This window comes from Orcinus orca, chromosome 7, assembly GCF_937001465.1.
Source record: "Orcinus orca chromosome 7, mOrcOrc1.1, whole genome shotgun sequence".
In the NCBI taxonomy this organism is placed as follows: Eukaryota; Metazoa; Chordata; class Mammalia; order Artiodactyla; family Delphinidae; genus Orcinus; species Orcinus orca.
In genome coordinates, this window is record NC_064565.1 from 22,033,065 (window position 1) to 22,056,616 (window position 23,552).

General features: G+C 41.5%; 1 protein-coding gene across 6 annotated transcripts in view; it reads left to right on the forward strand.

Moving 5' to 3' along the window:
* The first annotated feature begins 15,502 nt into the window (after positions 1 to 15,502).
* The window catches only part of SLC35F5 (solute carrier family 35 member F5), a 129,206-nt gene continuing 121,156 nt past the window's right edge, over positions 15,503 to 23,552 (forward strand). For 4 of the 6 annotated variants that reach the window (XM_049712624.1, XM_049712625.1, XM_049712623.1 and 1 more), the window contains exons 1-3: positions 15,503 to 15,947; positions 16,734 to 16,824; positions 16,982 to 17,123. In XM_049712624.1, coding sequence (XP_049568581.1) covers positions 15,908 to 15,947; positions 16,734 to 16,824; positions 16,982 to 17,123 — 273 coding nt within the window. In that variant the 5' untranslated portion in view covers positions 15,503 to 15,907. The remainder of the gene's footprint in view (positions 15,948 to 16,733; positions 16,825 to 16,981; positions 17,124 to 23,552) is intronic. The other 2 variants (XM_049712626.1, XM_033440363.2) reach the window with 2 other exon arrangements.

The following is a 23,552-nucleotide window of genomic DNA, read 5'->3' on the forward strand; positions in this document are numbered from 1 at the left end:
TGTGGGGGAATAATTTTAGATTGCGTGGATTGGGGAAAATCTCTGAGGAGGTGACTTGGAACACTTCAGGAATAGTGTTCCAGGGGAAAGAAATGGCAAATACAAAGGCCTGAAGGCAGGAAGGGCTAGGGATGATGGAAGAACAGCTAAAAGGTAGTGTGGCTGGAATCTTGTGAGCTAGGTGGTAAATGGTAGGAGAGGTAGGAAGGGGTCAGAGTATTTAGGGCCTTGTAGGCCCCAATAAGAACTTCGAATTATTCAGTGTGATGGGAACGGTGGGATGGTTTTGAAAATGGAAGCGATATGATTTGATTTCTATTTTGAGAAGTTCATTCAAAAGGCATTTTGAAGAATAGACTGTCTGGGGTAAGAATGGAAGCAGCTCCATAAGATGGCAATTTTGGTTGTCAAGGTGAGAGGTGCTGGTGGTTAGGCTGAGGGTGTGAGAAGTGGCTGGACTCAAGACGTATTTTGAATGTGGAGCTGGCAGAACTTGCGGATGTCCTTGCGGATATAAAAAAGAGGTGGGGCTTCCCTGGTGGCGCAGTGGTTGAGAGTCCGCCTGCCGATGCAGGGGACACGGGTTCGTGCCCCGGTCCGGGAGGATCCCACATGCCGCGGAGCAGCTGGGCCCGTGAGCCATGGCCGCTGAGCCTGCGCGTCTGGAGCCTGTGCTCCGCAACGGGAGAGGCCACAACAGTGAGAGGCCGCGTACCGCAAAAAAAAAAAAAAAAAAAAAAATGGTGAACAAGGTTAACACTGCTCCAGGCCCCAGGGGCAATGGTAGGTCCATTTCCTGAGATGGTGAGAGGCTGGGAGAGGAGGAGGTTTGGTACTACTCATTAAATATTTGTTGAATGATCCAAGAAACCAAACAATCAAGGATGTTCCAAACTTGGGGCAATGGGGCTGATAAGTTGTTTACTTCTTCACTGTTAGCAGATGATAAGAGTATATAATAGTCTGGAATCACTCTAGATCATGATGGAGTTTCTAGAGTTTCAGGTGTTGGGGGTGTAGAAACCTTTGGAGAAATACAGGGTATTTAGGAGCGCCAGAGCAGAAAAAAATTAAACTAGTAGTCTAAAAGAATTAGCACTGGACTGGAGTCAGAATATTTCCAGTAGTTGAAGTGAGGGATGGAAAAAAAGAGAATTAGGCCTCTGACCTTTTCCTTGACCATGTTCTTCCATTGATCTACCATGTTAGAGGTTCAAGGGGAATGGAAAAATAAATTTTTTCTTGACAGTGTAGGAATAAGCATTTGGACATTGTCCCTTCAGCTGGAATAGGGAGCTAGAGAATCTCTCCATCCAAGTTTTACAGGCTTTCATCCAACTGTAGCTTTGGCATATGTTGCCTAATCAGAAAAGCATGCCACGTCTTTTAACTGGCTTAATTCCATCTCACAATTGAACCTTGCTCTTTCCACTGTAGCCAGATGGCAAAGGTGTAACTTCCAGGAAAGTATCTTTCACTCTTACAGCAGATGGCAAAGGTGTAACTTCCAAGAAAGTATCTTTCACTCTTCTTTGATGTATGCATTCAAGCAACTGCCCAGCCTAAATTAATATTCATCACAGTACTTTTATATATATGTAAATTGTAAATTCTTTATTTTGAAAAATTTATAGAAAAAATGCTGAAAACAATACAGTGAACACACTCTTCCTCCAGTGTCTAGTTTTAGCACTCTACCATATTTGCTTTGTCACCATCTGTTTATATCTGTATATACATATAAGTGCACATACACATACATTAGTATTACTATTATTTGTGTTGTTGAACCACTTAAGTTGCAGATATCTTAACCCTTTACCCTTTCCTGATGTATCTCCAATGAACAAGGACACTCTCTTACATAAACACAGAACAATGACCAAATTTGGTAAATTTAACTTTCATACCATAATACCGTCTAATGTACAGTCCATATTCAAATTGCACCAGTTGTCCCAGTAATAGTCTTTATAGCGTTTTTCCCGTCTGATCCACTGCATTGTGCTTAGTTGTCATCTTATGACACATTTGATACCCCTCTCTCTTCCTATCTCTACATTTGAAGCTTTTATGAGTCTTTCCTTCCTTTGTTTAAGTCACTAAGAACCAATTATTTAGCACCTGTTAAATGGTTAGCATTACATTAGGCCAAGGAGGACAAAAAGAAGTAGAGATGAAATTTCACATTGTGTTATCTCTTGGGAAGACAATATTTCCATTCATAAAATAATCAGACTATAGCTTCAAAGCTATACATAGTAAAGTGTGAAATAGAGTTATCTAAATGCTCGAGGAATTTAGAGAAGAAACAAAGGAAGGAAGGAAAGAAGGCAGAGAAGAAAAGAAAGAAAGGAAGGAAGGAAGAAGGAAGGAAGGAAGGAAGGAAGGAAGGAAGGAAAGAAAGAAAGAGAAAGAAAGAAAGGAAGGAAGGAAGGAAGGAAGGAAGAAAAGGAAGAAAGAAAGAAAGAGAAAGAAAAGAAAGGGAAAAGAAGAGCACTGTAGGGTCTGGGCTAGCCCAACTCTCTGTTGGGCTCCACATTTCTCTACTGGATACCTAAATGCTCAAGGAATTTAGAGAAGAAAGAAAGGAAGGAAGGAAAGAAGGCAGAGAAGGAAGGAAGGAAGGAAAGAAAGAAAGAAAGAAAGAAGGAAGGAAGGAAGGAAAGAAAGGAAGAAAGGAAGAAAGAAAGAAAGAAAAAGGAAGGAAGGAAGAAAGAAAGAGAAAGAAAGAAAAGAAAGGGAAAAGAAGAGCACTGTAGGGTCTGGGCTAGCCCCAACTCTCTGTTGGGCTCCACATTTCTCTACTGGATACCTAGTAGAAGTACAAACTGGTCACCAAAAGTTTTTAAGACTCTATGTGGAATTCTACATTGGCCCTTAGATTGAGAATCATTGCACTGGAATCTGAAAACATCACAGTGAGCAAAACCATCTGTGCATCCTTGTGCCTTCTTCTGATGTTGGCTGGACCTATTTCTCTTTGCAGGTTTGAGATGTCTATATCAACCCCAAACAAACTGTTCAGTAAATCTGTAACATGTTTCCATTCATAAAACTAAAGTATCTCAACCTCAGCACTATTGGCTTTTTGGGCTGTGGCTATTTGGGGCGCTATTGACACTCTTTGTTATGGAGCTGTCCTGTGTATTAAAGGTGTTTAGCACCCTCCCTTGCCTCTACCTGCTAGAGATCAGTAGTGCCTTTCCTATTGTAACAACCAAAAAAATGTCTCCAGATGTTGCCAAATGTTCTTTGCAGAGGGATAAAATCAGCCCATTGAGAACAACCACATTAGACAGAGCTCCTCAAGAATAGGGACCACTGCTGATTTATTTACTGTTGTGTGGCAAGCACCACATCTGGCCCAAAGTACAATAAGTATGTGATAAAGAGCAAACTAATGAATCAAAGCACTAGATTTCTGCTAATTTGTTTAATTATCCCTACTATTACATGTTTGTACTGAATTGTCTCCACTACAGTTTTTCCCAGGAGCTGCATGAGAAAGGGTTGGGTTGACTCCATGTAATCTTTATGATGAAACTACATTTCAGTCAAAGTTCAAAGCCCTAGTTGACCAATGACAAGACACAGACAGATAAATCCAGTGTGATATGCAATTAGTTTCAGAAGATTTATTCTTTTCATTTACTTGAGGGAAAATGATCATTGACAGTTTAAGTCTGGCAGGGAAGGTGGTGGAATGAAGGCAGCTGACACATCGCACCAACAACAGGAAAGCCTGTGTGAAATAGCAGAGGAGCTGCTTTTGGTGCCCGTGGGGCAGTGATCGACTTGGTCTTCGAGGAAAATTGAAGGGTAATCATGCTGAACTATCAGAAACTTATCTTAGCTGCCGCAAATGTACATTGTGCAAAACAGTCTTTTAACTTGTTTGTCTTTGTCAGACAAGAGAGTCATGAAAAACTGTGTACATGTAAAATCAGCACATTTAACATACTGTCTTAATCTGAGAGGCATTGGTAGAGGGGGAAGTTGGGTGGGAGGGATACAGGGAAATTCTCTGTACTTTCCCCTTAATTTTGTTGTGAACCTAAAACTGCTCTAAAAAAATAAAAATTAACCTTTGCTAAGATGTGAATGCTAAGTCTAGTGGGCTCTAACCACATTTTTCAGATTTTCCTTGTTCATGTGTCCCTCTCATACTTAATGACCTCGAAAGGCTTAACTGTTTCAGTGATAACAGCTGCTCCAAGGAGACATTAATAGGCAAACTCCTAGCAGGAGGAGAAGCTGAAGTTAAGGTCATTCTAAGATGAGGATTATCTGAGAGTTTTGGCTGCCTGGTCTTCTCACCACCCACAAATTTCTAATTTTGAAATTACCTATTTTGGGATTTCCCTTGCGGTCCAGTGGTTAAGATTCCATGCCTCCATTGCAGGGGTACATGTTCGATCCCTGATCAGAGAACTGAGATCCCACATGTCGCATGGTGCGGCCAAAAGAATTTTTTAAAAAAGAAAGAAATTACCTATTTTATATCTTAATTCTTAAATGAACTGCAGTTCAAAACCCTGGAAAGCACAATACCGAGGACCTGGGAAGGTGAAGCAAGACTCTGGGTATTTTATTTTATTTATCTATTAATATTTTATTTATTTGTTTGTTTGTTTGTTTGGCTGCCCCCGGGTCATAGTTGCAGTACGCAGAATCTTTAGTTGCAGCATGCGAGGTCTTTAGTTACGGCACGCGAACTCAGTTGTGACATGTGGGATCTAGTTCCCTCCTGCGTCGGCAGAGTGGAGTCTTAGCCACTGGACCACCAGGGAAGTTGGGTATTTTAAATTTCGCAAGGTTTAGCTTTCAAAATCTAGCCTAACAATATCCATATATGCAAATAGCTCACTGCTTCAAAAGATTTCGACCTAAAGTTTTAAATGTATCTTTTAAAAGGCAAATTAAGGATATTTTCAACAGGATGTACACTCCCTACCTCCTGCAAGGCAGTTTTTTGGTTGCTATACCCTGTCATCAGTTGGTTCTTGACTCAGCCCATTTTCCAGCTGAGACAATTCTCCGCTCCACTTTGTCACTTATTAATCCTATTCTGTCTCACCTGCCCCCAACCTGGAATAGCTGGTTTTATCTTTGATGTTCGCTAGTGCCTCTTAAAGCTAACACACAAAGTAGGATTTGATAACACTGTTCTGTATTTCTTTTTTGGTTCCTACATTTCTACATCTTCGGGAAGTTTTATTGATTCAACAAATACATGTATGTTCAAGGTAATCTTATAGGCACTAAAGACACAGTCTCCACTGTCAAGAGGATATTTAGTGCTCTTCATGTCAATACCACATCCAATTGATCAGGAAGTTCTACTTCTAAAACCTATCTCAAATCTGCCCATGTCTCTACATTTTCCTGACTCCTTATCAAATCCAAGACACTGTCATCTCCCTCAGGACTTCCAAAAATAACCTTTTAATTTCTCCATTTTCCCTGTATCCACCCTCCTATTCATTCTTCATATGGCAGCCAGAGTAATTTTTTAAAATATGTCACCCAGAATTTTGTCACTTCCTTGCTTAAAACTAATCAGTGGCTTCCCATTACACTAAGAAGGAAATTCAAACTTTTCCCACGAGCCTCAGGACTCTGTGTGTTGGCTGGTGTTTACCTCTTCACTCCCATCTTATACCTCTTCTTGCACACCAAGGCCTCAGCCACACCTGGTCTTCCTTCTTTTGCAGTATGCAGGCCTCTCACTGTTGTGGCGTCTCCCGTTGCAGAGCACAGGCTCCGGACACGCAAGCTCAGCGGCCATGGCTCACGGGCCCAGCCGCTCCGCGGCATGTGGGATCTTCCCGGACCGGGACATGAACCCACGTCCCCTGCATCGGCAGGCGGACTCTCAACCACTGCGCCACCAGGGAAGCCCAGGTCTTCCTTCTTAAACCACCTATTGTTTCCTCCATTGGGTTGCTCACCCCACGGCTATTCACATTACTGGTTCAATCTCAGCGTTCCGAACAAAAGTCACCTCCTTAGAGAGACCTTCCTTAAGAGATCCATTGGAAACTGGTCTCTCCTAATTACTATCACATTTCCATCTTTATTTCCTTCAGAGCACTTATCACAATCTGTATTTACTTATTTTTGTTTTTGTTTGCTTATTTATTGTCTACCTCCCACCTCTGGAAAATAAGCTCCAAAGTATAAGGGCTTTATTTATTTTGTTTATTGCTATATCTCCAGTGCCTTGAAGTTAAGGTCATTCTAAGACAGGCCAGTGTCTTGAATAGGGGATGGGGCATAGCAGGCACTTAAGAAATATCTGTGGAGTCAATGAATATATTCCCCACGTTGTCTAGCAATGGTCCTATACGAGAGCATCAATAAATAATTTTTGATCAATTGCCATTTGAGGGCCTATGATATGAAGCAATACCTTTTCAGACTTATAATATGATTTGAGTTATAATTCTAGAATATTTTGCTCCTCAGAATGACTAAGAATTATAGTGTTACGAACCTATGGTGTAAAATATTTAGTATAGTAAATAATATATATACATACATTTGTACAAACCTGTATCGCACACTTTCTAAAGGTCATCCTGCACGTAAAAAGGCACTTTTAAATATTTTTAAATTATTACATTATGAATAAACTTTGCTTACGTCTTTTGTGAGCTCCAGAAGAAAAACGAGGCCCTTGGAGTCTTGCCTGCAGCAAAGGTCCCAGAGTCATCTTAGGGTTTCTCAGGGAAATCCTAACTGTGGCCACGGAAGCAAGGCCCCTTCCATAGAATCGCTTCCCAGGAAGCACTCTCTAGCTTGGTTTGGAATAAGGTAAAGGGGTGAGATGTTTGTTCCTGTAGCCGCTGAGCACTCTTGGGAATAAACCAGGCAAATTAAAGTGGTGAGCAGGCTAGCAGAGAGTTGCTAGCTATTGAGGAAAAGGCTCAGTTATTTTAGGTCACCACGCATAAAAATCTCCTTTTTTTCTTAGGGTTCCGAGCACCGGTAGGCTGAATCTTTTCATGAATGAGTTAATTTCACCAAAGGAGAGAGGGGCTCTTTCCTGGCTCCAAAACATATAATCCTGCCTCCGCCTGACAAAGGGCTCTCAAAAGTCAAATAGGGACTGGACAAATGGAGCTTCCGTGACGTGAACTACTAAGCGTGGACAACTCATGTTAAGCACGTTATTCTTGGCACCTACTGTTAGAAACTTGAATTTGCCCAGGCTTTCAAGCGGGTCCAAGTTCATAGTAGCAGCTCTACTTCTAGTTTCACTGGCTTGTACTCCCACCCATGCACACACGTGATGCTGGGTCTCATGCCCTGAAAGATCTCCTATGCCCCCTCCAAAGATTTCTGGAGTCTCTAGATGCTTCATACCTGTGCTCACATACAAGCCTTCTCTCTCTCTTTTCATCAATTTTTTTTAATTAAGGCAAAATTCACATAACATAAAATGAACCATTTTAATGGGAACAGTTCCGTGGCACAATGCTGTGCAGTCACCACGCCCATCTAGTTCCCAAACATTTTCATCATCCCAAAAGGAAGCCCTCTACCCATTGATCAGTTGCTCCCAATTCACTCCTCCCTGAGCCCCTGAAACCACCGATTTCTGTTCTGTCTCGAGGGATCTACCTATTCTGCATATTTCAGGTAAATGAAATCATACAATATGTGACCTTTTGTCTGACTTCTTTGACTTAGCATAATGTTTTCGAGGTACATCTATGTTGTAGCGTGAATCAGCACTTAATTCCTTCAATCAGCTGAGTATTGTTCTGTTATATATATAAATATATATACCAAATTTGTTTATGCATTCATTTGTTGATGGACACTTGAGATGTGCTATAGTCTGAATGTTTGTGTCCACCCAAAATTCATATGTTGAAGTCCTAAAGCCCAATGTGATGGTATTAGTAGGTGGGGCCTTTAAAGGAAGTTCTTGAAGTTCTTTAAATCATAGGAAGGAAGTTCTTGAAGTTCTTGAAGTTCTTTAAATCATAAGGGTGGAACCATCATGAATGGGATTAGTGTCTAATAAAGGGGGCTCCAGTGAGATCCCTTGGTCCTTCCACCATGTGAGAACACAGTGAGAGAAGGTGACAGCTATGAACCAGAAAAAGGGCTCCTGCTAAAACGTGACCGTGCTGGTGCTTGATCTTGTACTTCCCAGCCCCTAGAACTGAGAAATGTCTGTTGTTTATAAGCTGCCCAGTCTGTGATATTTTGTTATAGCTGCCCAAACGTACTAAGACAGTTTGCTTCCATTGCCCATTGTGAATAGTGTTGCTAGGAATATGCATCTACATGTATATTAGCCTTCTCTTGCTCGGGCACCACAGAGGGCTTCCACCTCTCAGCATTATTGTTGTCCCGCAGTGAGGCTGAGATGCTAGAAATGAGACTAATACCATGTTTTACTTAGAATTGCTCCTCCTTTCTGAGGGCCAAGACTTTCTTTCAGGGCCACAGGATTGCTCTCTGATTATTTCTTTCTTAGGATCAGTCATTTTCCTGAAAAACCTCAGTTTTTTTTTTTTTACCACCAGCTTTTTTTTTTTGTACCACCAGCTTTCAGTTTGCCACCGGTTCCCAGATAATTCTAAATGACTCTAAGACTCAAGCTAGCGCTCCTGTCACATAAAGATAAAAAGAGTCAGTTCAATAAATTACCTTCAATAAATTCGCAAATGGCTACATCCTGATTGGAGATAACTTGACTACAGCAAATACATATGTATTTATTCATTTAGATGTGTTTATTGGTTGTGGTGGTTTTAAAATACGTCCACAAGTTTGACACTTCCCCCTACAAAAGGCGGAGCCTCATCCCTCTGCCCCACCCCATGTGTGTGGGGTAGATTCAGTGACTTGCTTCAAATGAGTAGAGTATAGTGAAGATGATGGTGTGTCATTGTGGCTTCTTCCTTACTCTCCCTCTCACACTGCTTAATCTGGGTAAGCCTGCCATCTGCCATGTCATGAGGACACCCAGTATGTGGAGAGGCCCACCTGGGGAAAAGTTGAGACCAGAAGCTAGCAAGAAAAACTGAGACCAACAACTAGCAGGGAAGCGAGGCCTCCTGACAACAGCCATGTGAGTGCGCCACCTTGGAAGCAGATTCCCCAGCCCCAGTCAAGCCTTCAGATGATGGCAGCCCAGCCAACATCTTGACTGCAACTTGACGAAGAGACCTTGAGTCAGAACCACAGAGCTAAACCACTCCCAAATCCCTGAGCCACAGAAACTGTGAAATAATTTTTAAGATGTTAAGTTTTAGAGTAATTGGTTACACAGCAATGCATAGTTAGGATATTTGTTTATTGAATGACTGAAGGATACACACATAAAATGACATTATGCTTTCTCACCTTTTCCCCTATAAAGTTGATTTTTCTCTTTGTTCTTTGCTGCCCCAGGATGAAATAGTAGGCATGTTGCTTAGCTTTTCTGGATACGTTTAGATGTTTAAAAGTTAATTTTAGTCTAATAATCATATAATTCCTAACTCTCATTCAATTTAAGCTTCACTCTTCTGGCAGCCCAGGGCTATTTCAGGCCTGAAAGCCTGCAGCTGGGAGGGAAGCTTGGCTAGTTTCTTTATTCCCTATCTTATTTTACTTCCTTTCTGCCACTCACCAGGCTGTGTCTGATACCTCTGTGGATAGGGGATACGGCAGAGGAAGGATGCCAGGGAAGGGACAGGAAAGGTCTTACCTGACTGGTTTGGCTGTAATATGACATCTCTGCCGTCTGGGAATGGTACAGTGGCGTATGCTAAGTTTGCCTGTACCAACCCTCAAGAGCTAATTGTTCAATTATCAGGAATTTTGTGTGGTTGTTAAATCCAGACATCATTAAAAATTAAATCATATATAAACTTACCATTAAATAAATGTTTTAAAATCAAAGATAACAAATACTCATTATCTTCTAACTACTTAACTACATTTTACTGTTTTCTATGTTCTTGTCTTGAGTTTACTTATGTCTACTGTATATGCACGGTGGAAGCACTTTACAGTGGTGTTTTGTACATCTTTTCCATGTTTAGTGATGTCACGTTGGTACCCCGAAGTTGGCTGCAGCAGAAGCCAAGGAATCTTACCTTGGAAGTCAGAAATGCTACAAATCTGGACTCTTTTCCTGGAGGTCTGGTTGTTAAACCTTTACTAGAACACCACCGGCATGGTGTATTCCAAATGCAGATCTTCATTCTCATGGAATGCTTCTGCTGGGACATATGTTTCCTGTAGTTTCCTTGGCAAGGGCCTGTCTCATCTCTTTGACCACTTACAATTTTCCCCCGAGTAGTTCTCTGTTAGAGATATCGCATCCCTCGAGGCAGCCCTTGTTGGTAGAGTCACTCTTAAGAAACCCAATATGGCTCCTTCCTATGTGGTCCACTTCTAGCCCGTGAGAAATTCATCTTCATTTTTCTTCCTGTAAATATAGGCCATTCCCATCAGAATTCTCTTTCCTTATCATGCAGACAGAGCAGCAAGGCTCCAGTAAGCCCTAGTTGCATCTTCTTGCCCCCAGACTCAGGCACCAGCCCTTGTGTTCCTTAAACTCAAAAGAACATGCGCTAAGACCTTTGAATACTCTCTAGAAGTGCCTACTTCCTCCCTTGCTGGTCCTGAGGTGGGGAGAAGCACACATCCCGAATCCCTATGGGGATGCTGATGGGAATATTCAGATAATGTGACAACGCTCTTCAAACAAATGCATAGTTTCCCATTTTTAGACTCTTCTCATGGATTCTTAGTCTACATATACAGCCTGGATATGAGTGGTGTGCTGACAGTAAAACTGGGTTAGGACACTCCCTTTACAGTCTAATCCCTTACCTTAGAACATGACTGTCTTCGCTACTTATTGTTTATTCTGTTTCGGAGCCTCTGCTCAAAGAAGAATATGACACAAAGAGTCACATCTAACAACCTGTTACATATATCATAGCCTCAGTTTTGCTTTTTTCAAATTTTCTCAATTGGGAGTTGAGGCAACCTGGGCTGTTCATGGGCCACATGGGCTGTAGAAGTGTTCCAGGGACTGTGAGACTCAGGCTGGGTTGTTCATTTACTGCCTTGCAGCAGATGGGAACGCAGGTGTTGGTGCAAATGATAAGAGAGGAAAGGGCCAAGGTTGTACTGGGCGCGTGGTGTCAGGTATCAGGTATCAGGAGCAGAGCACAAGACCAAGATGGGAGATGAGAGAACAAGGGAGAAGCTGAGGAGGTCAAGAGCACGTTGGGAAGTGGATGTGGCTGTCAATGAGCTCCCCGTTGCCATGCTGTGACCTGCTGGCACGGGCCCCTCAGCTGGCAGGAGGCCGATGGGCTGGCTGAAAGCACAGGGTGGGCACGGGCGGCGCCACTCTTAAATTCCTCAGCGTCAATTAAATGGGGCTCTTATTTTCTTATCTTGTTCCTCACCAATTGTGCCTTCACCAGTAAGATATAAAAGGAAGTAACACTCCAACGAGACCATTTTCAAAAAGAGCATCGATTTGGCGTCCAGCGTGGTACATAGTGCTAAAAGGATACTAGCCAAGTACGTCTAGATTCAGTACTTTCTAGCTTAGCAAATGCCTGCTTTAATTAGATAATCAGTTTTGTCCATAACATGGTTTTCTTGAGGGCCATGTCTTACATAGTGCCCCAACAATACTACCACACTGGTAGCCATCAAGTGGACACTTAATTATTTCTGCCTTACTAAAAGTGTTTCTCTCTTATTTAAAAGCTCTTCGATTCTCCTCACATACAAATTATAAGTCCAGACTCCCTGAACTAGCTCCCACAACACACTGCAACCTCCCCAGAATTCACCTGATCTGTCTTAATTCCCATTCCTTCCCTCCATATATGCTGTGTTCTGTCAAGTGTTTTACCAGTTGTCTCTGGACACATCTTTCTTTCTTGCTCATGTCAGAGACCAGAATGTGCCACCCCCCAAAACTGTCACTTTGGCATAAGGATTATTTTGAGCTGGAGGCAAATGAGATCAACAGATGCAGAAAGAAGCCTTGCTGACTAAAAGCGGAAACTTCTGAAAAATTAAGGACTGCCATACTTAAATCCCCTCTCCTTGGGAAGTTTTACGGCCACGAAGAAGACAGAAAGCCAAGGTGGACCTGCACAAACCAACCTTATTCCATTAGCTGCCCCTACGTATTTACCTTCTCATGGGTTGCTGCACCTGAAAGTCTGAAACTCTTTTCCTTTGTCACATCTCTAGAAATTTTTGTTTTGTTAAGATGCTACATTAGCCCAAGCTCTAACCGCCCATTTGAGTTACTTTTCCTTGAGATTTTTCCCTAACGATATGCCCTGTATGTGTTAGTAAACCGTTTGTCGTTCCCTTGTTAATCTGTCTTTTGTCGGTCTAATTTTATAGGACCCCAGCTGGAGAACCTAGGAGGATGAAAGGAAAAAAGAATTTTTCCTTCCCCACACTCATACTCTTTTACTCTCTTAGAAAAAAAATCATTCCTCTACCCTGCCCCCATCAAAGTTCTACCCATCATTCAAATGAAGCTCAGATCCATCCGTTTTCTAAAGCCTTCTTTATATTTACCTAAAGAGATCATGCCTGCGGAACTCTGGCCAATACCCTCAAGGGCATGGCAATGAGTGGCCAGCAGTCAAGCAGTGTCCTGGGATGCCTATTCTATATATGTTTGGAACTTTTATTCAGATCTCTTGCTATTTTGCTACTCCAACCTGCCTGTAAACCCTTTAAAGTCTAGGACTTGAGTGTACACAATAAACCCATAGGACCTTAGATATCCCAGACTCTCCCAAGGTAATGACTTCCATTACAACATATTATTTACCCCGTAAAATGCAGTAATTCAAATTCAAAAGCAGTCTCTTGTGTACAATAAAAAAAAAAAAATTGTGAACCTCCATCCAGTAGGCCATGTGTTAGATACAAATCAAATCAATTATTTATTGAGCTTGTGTACCCAGCATTCTGGTAGGTACTAAAGAGAATATGATGATAACATACAAGCTACAAGAGTAGACTGTTGGCCAGGACTTGATCAGTAACTGCCAGCTTCCTAAGTTTTTGCCCTGTTTCCAACTTAGGACCAACCAGAGAAAGGCAGATACGCACCCCTGACCAACCACATAGGATGCCTTGCTTCTGGTTAGGCTTTCTCGTTTCCCCATGCCAACAATCAAGGCATCCTGAAGCAGTTCCCATTTTCTACTGTAAAGTTTTTACACTTCCCTGCCTGTCTTTGAGTCTCTGCCAAATACAAGTGATGGGAGCTGCCTGCCTTCCTATCACAAGCTCTGAATAAATGTCTTTTGCTTGTTCTCCTTTGAGTGTTATTTATTTCCGCACTTGGAATTCACAGAACTATTATAAGTGGTTTCAATTATTAACTGGGGGCTCCAAAGGCTCATGCCATAGCCATTTGTAATTTTACTGAGGCTTGAATTTAAAATGTAATCTTTGATACTGGTGTACAGGAGTTAGTTAACTAGTGAGTGCCCTGTACACTCACATACAACTTTGCTTTCATATTCATATTGTAACATAGGTACTTACTGAAGAAATTACATTCTCTATATTTCGGGGGATTTTTTTTTTTTAAGACTTAACTGATGAATCTTAAGGGTCTACTATTGAGAGATTTCAAAAGGACTTGAAGAGTGATTGACTTTGAAGAGTCAAAAGGAAATTAATAAAAATGAAAGATCAATCTTTTTAAGCCTGTGAGACTACGAAAATAGTACTACCAACAGAAATGAATATATGAGGAAGAAAATTGGCTTCAAAAGGTCAAGAGACAGCAGGATGTTCAAGCTCATTCAACAAATATTGACTGCAGTTCTGTGTTAGGCACTATTCTAGGTGCTGAGGAGATAGTGGAGGACCATATAGGCAAAAATCCTTGCTCTTGTGTAATTTATATTTGAAAATGTAGACAGCTGGGATTTGGTAGGAAGGGAAATGTAAAGATACCTGCTTTTAAGACTTAATCACACAGACATGAGTTAAACATATCAGAAAGCAGCTTTCTAAGACTTTGAAGTTTCTGAGGACTTGGCCTTGGACAAGACATATGGGGACAAAAGAAAGAAATGCCTGAGGTCAGGATGCCACAGCACAGAAACCACACCAGGGCCTGTTGACTCAGAGTAGTCCAGTGGAATTTCCCTCAGAGTGTGCTGGGAAAAAAATGTTAAGGGAAGATTAACCTAGGATTAGAGGCACCGTCCTTTAGCAGATGCTCTGGAAATAAGTGGTAATAATGGTAATTTATATACATTTACAAAGTACTTACATTTGCATTATTTATTTAAGAAACAGGTAAGAGTATCAGCATATTTATAGATGGAGAACTGAGGTAGAGAGAATAATAGTCCTCAAGAGTACACAATAAATTGTGGTCAGATTAAGAATTAGAACCTAATTTTCCTGACTCTTAGATCCTGGGAGGTATTCATAATGCTACTGTTTTTTTCAGTCTGTGTATCAGAAATGTAGCTTAAAACTTCTTAAGCATATTATGAGCCTGACACCCTAAAGAAAGGATAAAGCAGGTACTGAAATAATTTGATTAATGTCTGCAAACAAATTTCCCCTAAGTAGTAATTTTAAGTAAATGGTTAAGGTTTTTCTATTCTGCATGGTATGTTTCTGAATAATTTATTAGAGGAGCTTGATGCTGATAGTTTATTAGAAATTGACTAGATTAACACAAAAAATGTCCATTGGTATTTTTATTAGTCAACTGAAAAAATTCAATACATTCAATTTCAATAAAACGAGAGATTAAAAAGGTAAGAAATGCACTACATTTGACTATAGAAGTAAGAAAATTTCATTTCTTCACACCATCTCATAAAGATGTTACAAATGCGCTGGTGGTAGACAACTCCATACAGAACCTCGTAGTATTGTTTTTGTTTTCTAAATGCAAACCAGCACGCTGGCAAGCCATTTTTTTATGGGATACTGAAGATGATTAAGAAAAAGTCTGTACAATGTAATAATTATTAACATTTGTGTTCTACCTGTCATGAATTATCTAAACCCTTCACATTTGTACGCTCATGTAATCCTGGCATATGTACAAACTAACAGATGAGGCCGGTACTATTATTATGCCCAGTTTTCAGATGAGGAAACTGAGGGTCAGGGAGGTGAAGTAGCTTGCCCTAGGGACACAGCTTCTAATTCCCAGAGCTGGGATCTACTTTACATACAAAAAGTTTCCAGAAAGCAGAAGTTCTCCCAAGCCATTTTGCTTTTCCGGCCTCTTCTCGAGAAAGGAATATCGAGAGTTGCCTGGAGTTGCTATCTCTTCTTTTAGTGCGGGGCCATCTGGAGGCTCGGCCACCTCCCTTGACCTTCGCTCCAACCCAGCCACCCACGCCCGCTTCCCTCTTCTCCTTCCACCGCGCCCCACTTCCCTTCTTCCCACCTCCGCTCCTCCCTGCCGCCCCAGCCGCACCTCCTCCGCGCTCGGTGCCCAGCGCCGCCAAACCACCCTAGAGGCGGACCCTCCCGCGGCCGCCTTTGCGCTTCCGTGACGTAACCCGCGCGCCACCGCCCTCAGGCCGTGGGGCAGGGCCGCAGGCCAGGCTGGCTGGCCGGGCCCGGGGGCGGGCCCGGGGGCGGGGCCGGGGCGGGCCCAGGGCGGGGCCTGGATCCAGCTCCAGGCCTCCGCGGCCATCGCTGCCTGCGCGGTTCCTGACTCTCACCCGCTCCCCGCCCTCCCGGGCCGAGTGGAGCCGGGTGGCGTCGGCAGCCTAGCCCCGAGGGGCACCGCGGCTTCAGGGGCTGGGCCTCCAGCGCAGCGCAATGTCAGGCGCCGCGACAGCCCTGTGAGTCCGAGGCCGCGGCCGTGGCCCTGGGCGGCGGCGGGTCCGGGCCGGGTCCGCTCATGGTGCCGCCACGACACCATCGCGGGGCAAGAAGGCCAGGTAGGTAGGCACGGGAGGCCCGCGAAATCACCCGGCACCGAAGCCGGGATCGAGGGTCCACCAACAGCCCCACCTCCAGCCTTTGGTAGCAGCCGACGTGCTTTGACCGAAACGGCAACGGTGTCTGGGGAAGCTGCCTGGGCGCCGCCGCTTCAGGGCTTTACTCGCCTTCCCAGGGGAGGCGTCACCGGCTTAACTTTTTTTTTTTTCCTCCGAAAAAGGAAGATTCCCTTTAACAGCTGTTTTCCCCACCCATCTCGTGAATGACTATTTAGAGCTAAAATAAGTGGACAGGGGTGGGTGGGGAAGCCTGGAGGATCCTTTCCCTTTACCACGTGAGGTGCTTGGAAACGTGCCGTCGAGACTCACAACAAATCCCTTCCTCTCACATCACCCAACTCCGCTCGAGATCGGGGACGGAAAAGACACTTAGGAACAGGCGCGTGTCTAGACGCTGTCCCGGGAGTGGGCACCTCCGGAGAGAGGCACGGGAGGCGAATGCAGTTCTGTATTTATGAAACTCGGAGAAGCTATTTTTCAGTAGCTAACTATTCTTAAATATGCCGTTTGTTGAATACTGCTTTTTTTTTTTTCCTGTACCATGTTCTTTTCTGAGTATAATTAGAAATACACAACGGATAACATGAAAGTCTAGAGGAAAGTGTCAGTTATATTTTACACACTTTGATATTCTTTCATTTGGAAGGTGAAGAGTGAAAAAGAGCTTAGGAATCTTATGTTGAGTGGTTGATGTTTTCATAAGCATTGTTTTGTGGTGGTTTTTAGGTGCGCTGAGTTTTTCACCTCCGTTTAGGCTCAGATCTGACCAGTTTTCAGGCGCTGCTCTTGAAGACCTCAGAAAGGCCTTTAAAATAAGGTAAATTACACACCTTTTTTTTTTTTTACCTGTATGACTTTCAACCTGAACGTTAGCTTAACAAATGTAAGATATTTCTGTTATACTAATTTTCTCATTTTTTTATGGTTATTTAAAAAATATCTCCTCTAATGTGATCTGTATTTTCACGAAACAGACTGCAAATGGTGTGTGTATTTATCATGAACCGAATGAATTCCCAGAGCAGTGGTTTCACTCAGCGCAGGCGAATGGCTCTTGGGATTGTTATTCTCCTACTTGTTGATGTGATATGGGTCGCATCCTCAGAACTTACTTCGGTATGTAATTCTTGTCTAGGAATGATGTTGCGTTATAGAAATATTATTATTGTTATAGTATCTCTCGTCATTACTATCTCTCATCTTAAAGCAGTATTTTGAAGATTGTTGGATTATTTATCTTTTCTTTGATAATGAATTAGTATCAATTCAAGTTGAAACTGAAAGGATACTCTTTTTGTTGCTTCATACAGTTTTCTTATATCTTTTAGGGAGGTTATTTAGAAAATGAGGTACATGCATATTTTCTTAATATTTGTGGGTGTTTTTGTTGTTTTTTTCCTAAATTAATTTCTTTCTTTAGAAATACCATCTTCTAGTGGAACAGCCATCTAGGATGCGAATCCATTTGTCACCATTTAGTAGAAAGTGAGAATGCTTTAGGACAGATGAGTGAAAGTGATCTGAGTTTTCATGTACAGGGCACTGTCGTACACATACACGCGTGCATGGACATTTATATGTTTGCCGATTCAAACATTATTATGAAGTATATGTATACAGTGATTGCCTTTAGTTAAATTTTATGTTGTTTTTATTGATGACCTGTCAGTAGTAATGTGGTATTTTGAGTTCACAAGCTAGTTTTTCTTTCAACTTGTACAGGTACTTTATTCTGTTTGGCTAATGATCTCTGTAAAAACCTATTTTCAGACTGCATTTCAACTTACATGTTGCTATCTTAAGGCAAAAGGAAGACTAGCATTTATAAAATGAGCTTAAATCTCAAAAGAAGCAGTGTGATACTGCTGGTCATCTCACATGGTAGCTAAGTAAATAGTTGACATTGACATTGTATCCGATGAATGAATAAATGTTTAGCCTTTTGGGACTTAGGCTCTGGAATACAATAGGCCATTTATTTTTCACTTTTCTACAGCCTTTTTAGTTTTTAGATTAACACTCTGTAGTTTAACTACAAAGAACCCTCTTTAATGTTGACAGGGAAATAAGCCTATCTTTAAATTTTTATTTTAGTTTTAAATAAATAGTTTGGTTTTTATTTATCACGTAATAAAATTTAGGACAAAAGAGCACCTGATTAAATTATAATTTAACAATCCATATCTAAGCAAAGTAAAAACAAAAAACCCAACAACAAACTTGTCCCTATTTTTGAAAAAAGTAAAACCTGTTGATAAGAGGATATTTTATAATTTGGTTATCCAGGAGCATCTGTAATGTGTCTAATTCCTCAGCCACATATGCTCTTCAAACTTAAGATACACTGTGTATTTCAAAATTGAAAATCAGTCTTCTTATTGTGGAAGTTTTCTGACATATACAAAGTAGAGAGAATGGTGTAATGGATCTTCACGTACCCATCACTTACCTTTAACAGTTATCAAATTTTCCCAACAGTTTTTTTAATAGATTTATTTATTCTATTTATTTATTTTTGGCTGTGTTGGGTCTTTGTTGCTGCACGCGGGCTTTTCTCTAGTTGCTGCGAGCAGGGGCTACTCTTCGATGCGGTGCGCGGGCTTCTCATTGCGGTGGCTTCTCGTTGCGGAGCACGGGCTCTAGGCGCGCAGGATTTAGTAGTTGTGGCTCGCGGGCTCAGTAGTTGTGGCTCGTGGGCTCTGGAGCACGGGCTCAGTAGTTGTGGTGCACGGGCTTAGCTGCTCCGCGGCATGTGGGATCTTCCCAGACCAGGGCTCGAACTCTTGTGCCCTGCCTTGGCAGGCGGATTCTTAACCACTATGCCACCAGGGAAGCCCCAAATTTTGCCAATCTTATCAACCCCTTCCCAAACATTTTTTCTTCCAGTGTTTAAAGCAAATTCTAGCTACCTGTTATTTCACCTATGAATTCTTTCATATTCATCTCAAAAGGACTTCTAATTTTGTAAATATAATTACCATGCCGTTAATATATCTCACAAAATCAATTATAATTCATTAAAATCATCTGATATTCAAATTTCCCTGGTTGTTGAGGACGTCTTTTTAGGTTAGGATCTAGTCAAAGATCACACATTACATTTGTTGGCACTTTTAAGTCACTTTTAGTCCTTAACCGTATTCCCTCCCTTTCTTTTTTTTTTTTGATTTGTTGGAGAAATTGGATCATTCTTCCTGTAGAATATATCACACTGTCGTAGTCCATTTGGGCTGCTACCGTAACAGACAACCGTAGACCGGGTGGTTCAAACAAAATTTCTTACAGTTCTGGAGACTGAAAAACCCAAGATCAAGGCGCCAGCAGTTTTGATGTCTGTTGTGAACCGCTTCCTGGTTCTTAGATGGCAGTCTTCTCACTGTGTCCTCACAAAGCATAAGGGGCAGGAGAGCTCTCGGGAGTCTCTTTATATGGAACTAATCTCATTCATGACTTAGCCTCGTGACCTAATCACATCCCACAGGCTCCTGCTTCCTCATACCATCACATTGGGGGTTAAGATTTTCACCTAAGGGGATACAAACATTCCGTCCACAGCACACATGTTCTGGATTTGGCTAATTACTTCCTTGAGATTTCATTTAGCTTTTTGTCTCTCTTATTTCCTGTAAAATGGTAGATGTAAAGTCTTGATTTGATTTAGGTTCAGTTTTTAGGAAAAAATGCCTTGGTGGTATTGGGTACTTCCTTGGACATCACAACATGAGGCCCATAATGTCTGCAAGTCTTACTTTGGATGATGCCAATTTGAGCACTGTAAGTTCCTCATCAATCTTTAGGTAATGGTTGAATATCCATATAATTATTGCCCAGATAGAGTATTTCACTAGGGTTGTAAAATGGTGATTTTTCTAAGGGTCGTTCCTTCTGCATTTATTAGCTAGAATTCTTTAAGGAGAACTTTTCCACAACTACTCTTTGGTTATCCTGATACACGGGTCATGTAGGAAAGGTTGGATAAATCTTGATTCTTTCCCTTTATTCATTTTTTTCCCCTTTATTCATTTTAAACTAATGTTGCCTAGCAACTTCCGGAAGTAACCATTGAGGATTTTTTGCATATCATTATACATTTATGGATTTTTGTATATTTGATGTGTTTTAAGCAATTGTGGTTATTATCCTTTTTTTTTTTTTTTTTTTTTTTTGGCGGTACACGGGCCTCTCACTGTCGTGGCCTCTCCCGTTGCGGAGCACAGGCTCCGGACGCGCAGGCTCAGCGGCCATGGCTCACGGGCGCAGCCGCTCCGCGGCATGTGGAATCTTCCTGGACCGGGGCATAAACCCATGTCCCCTGCATCAGCAGGCGGACTCAACCACTGCGCCACCAGGGAAGCCCAGTTATTATCCCTTTTGATGCTTAAACTGCCCTATCTGAGGCCGGTGGGAGCCCTTTTAAATTCTCTCCAGTGTCCTTTCAATATTACCCCATTAATCTTTAACATCCTGTTTGCCTTCTGGCACAAGATGCCCCAGACTCATCTCATACATTCCTGTCCCATACTTGGATTTAACCCTTTCTTCAAGGTCCTGTGTTTTTTTTGTGTGCAAGATGGTACAGATCATCATCTGGATTCTAGAGGTGCTCATTGCTTCTGGGTTATCTTTTTTTTTTAATTGAATTTTATTTGTTTTTTTATACATCACGTTCTTATTAGTTATCTATTTTATACACATCAGTGTATACATGTCAATCCCAATCTCCCAATTCATCACACCACCACCACCACCACCACCCCGCCACTTTCCCCACTTGGTGTCCATACATTTGTTCTCTACATCTGTGTCTCTATTTCTGCCCTGCAAACCGGTTCATCTGTACCATTTTTCTAGGTTCCACATACATGTGTTAGCATAGGGTATTTGTTTTTCTCTTTCTGACTTACTTCACTTTGTATGACATTCTCTAGATCCATCCACCTCTCTACCAATGACCCAATTTTGTTTCTTTTTATGGCTGAGTAATATTCCATCGTATATGTGTGCCACATATTTATCCATTCATATGTCGATGGACACTTAGGTTGCTTCCATGTCCTGGCTATTGTAAATAGAGCTGCAGTGAACATTGTGGTACATGACTCTTATTGAATTATGGTTTTCTCTGGGTATATGGCCAGTAGTGGGATTGCTGGGCCGTATGGTAGTTCTATTTTTAGTTTTTTAAGGAACCTCCGTACTGTTCTCCATAGTGTCTGTATCAATTTACATTCCCACCAACAATGCAAGAGGGTTCCCTTTTCTCCACACCCTCTCCAGCATTTATTGTTTGTAGATTTTTTGATGATGGCCATTCTGACTGGTGTGAGGTGATACCTCACTGTAGTTTTGATTTGCATTTCTCTAATGATTAGTGATGTTGAGCATTCTTTCATGTGTTTGTTGGCAGTCTGTATATCTTCTTTGGAGAAATGTCTGTTTAGGTCTTCTGCTAATTTTTGGATTGGGTTGTTTGTTTTTTCATATTGAGCTGCATGAGCTGCTTGTAAATTTTGGAGATTAATCCTTAGTCAGTTGCTTCATTTGCAAATATTTTCTCCCATTTGCAAATATTTTCTCCCATTCTGAGGGCTGTCTTTTCGTCTTGTTTATGGTTCCCTTTGCTGTGCAAAAGCTTTTAAGTTTCATTAGGTCCCATTTGTTTATTTTTGTTTTTATTTCCATTTCTCTAGGAGGTGGGTCAAAAAGGATCTTGCTGTGATTTATGTCATGGAGTGTCCTGCCTATGTTTTCCTCTAAGAGTTTTATAGTGTCTGGCCTTACATTTAGGTCTTTAATCCATTTTGAGTTTATTTTTGTGTATAGTGTTAGGGAGTGTTCTAATTTCATTCTTTTACATGTAGCTGTCCAGTTTTCGCAGCACCACTTATTGAAGAGGCTGTTCTTTCTCCACTGTACATTACTGCCTCATTTATGAAAGATAAGGTGACCATATGTGCGTGGGTTCATCTCTGGGCTTTCTATCCTGTTCCATTGATCTATATTTCTGTTTTTGTGCCAGTACCATACTGTCTCAATTACTGTAGCTTTGTAATATAGTCTAAAGTCAGGGAGTCTGACTCCTCCAGCTCCATTTTTCTTTCTCAGGTTTGCTTTGGCTATCCAGGGTCTTTTGTGTTTCTGTACAAACTGTGAAATTTTTTGTTCTAGTTCTGTGAAAAATGCCATTGGTAGTTTGATAGGGATTGCATTGAATCTGTAGATTGCGTTGGGTAGTATAGTCATTTTCACAATGTTGATTCTTCCAATCCAAGAACATGGTATATCTCTCCACCTGTTTGTATCATCTTTAATTTCTTTCATCAGTGTCTTATTCTGTTCTGCATATAGGTCTTTTGTCTCCTTAGGTAGATTTATTCCTAGGTATGTTATTCTTTTTGTTGCAGTGGTAAATGGGAGTGTTTCCTTAATTTCTCTTTCAGATTTTTCATCATTAGTGTATAGGAATGCAAGAGATTTCTGTGCATTAATTTTGTATCCTGCTACTTTACCAAATTCATTGATTAGCTCTAGTAGTTTTTTGGTAGAGTCTTTAGTATTCTCTATGTACAGTATCATGTCATCTGCAAACAGTGACAGCTTTACTTCTTTTCCAATTTGGATTCCTTTTATTTCTTTTTTTTTCACTGATTGCTGTCTGGATTCTGTTTGCTAGTATTTTGTTGAGGATTTTTGCATCTATATTCATCAGTGATATTGGTCTGTAATTTTCTTTTTTTGTGGTATCTTTGTTTTCTGGTAGTATCTGGTTTTGGATCAGGGTGATGGTGACCTCGTAGAATGAGTTTGGGAGTGTTCCTTCCTCTGCAATTTTTTGGAAGAGTTTGAGAAGTATGGGTGTTAGCTCTTCTTTAAATGTTTGATAGAATTCACCTGTGAAGCCATCTGGTCCTGGGCTTTTGTTTGTTAGAAGATTATGATTATTATTATTATTATTTTTGCGGTATGCGGGCCTCTCACTGTGGTGACCTCTCCCGTTGTGGAGCACAGGCTCCGGATGCGCAGGCTCAGCGGCCATGGCTCACGGGCCCAGCCGCTCCGCAGCATGTGGGATCTTCCTGGACTGGGGCATGAACCCATGTCCCCTGCATTGGCAGGCGGACTCTCAACCACTGCGCCACTAGGGAAGCCCAGTTTCCTCTTTTATAGCTGTTAGCAGTTCCCTTCTGTATTGTGTTGCTCCTTTGGTGGGTACATATGTATCTATAATTGTTATATCTTTTCTTGGATCGATCCCTTGATCATTATGTACTTCCTTCCTTATCTCTTGTAACATTCTTTATTTTAAAGTCTATTTTATCTGATATGAGTATTGCTATTCCAGCTTTCTTTTGATTTCCATTTACATGGAATATCTTTTTCCATCCCCTCACTTTCAGTATGTATGTGTCCCTAGGTCTGAAGTGGGTCTCTTGTAGACAGCATATATATGGGTCTTGTTTTTGTATCCATTCAGCAAGCCTGTGTCTTTTGGTTGGAGCATTTAATCCATTCACGTTTAAGGTAATTATCGGTATGTATGTTCCT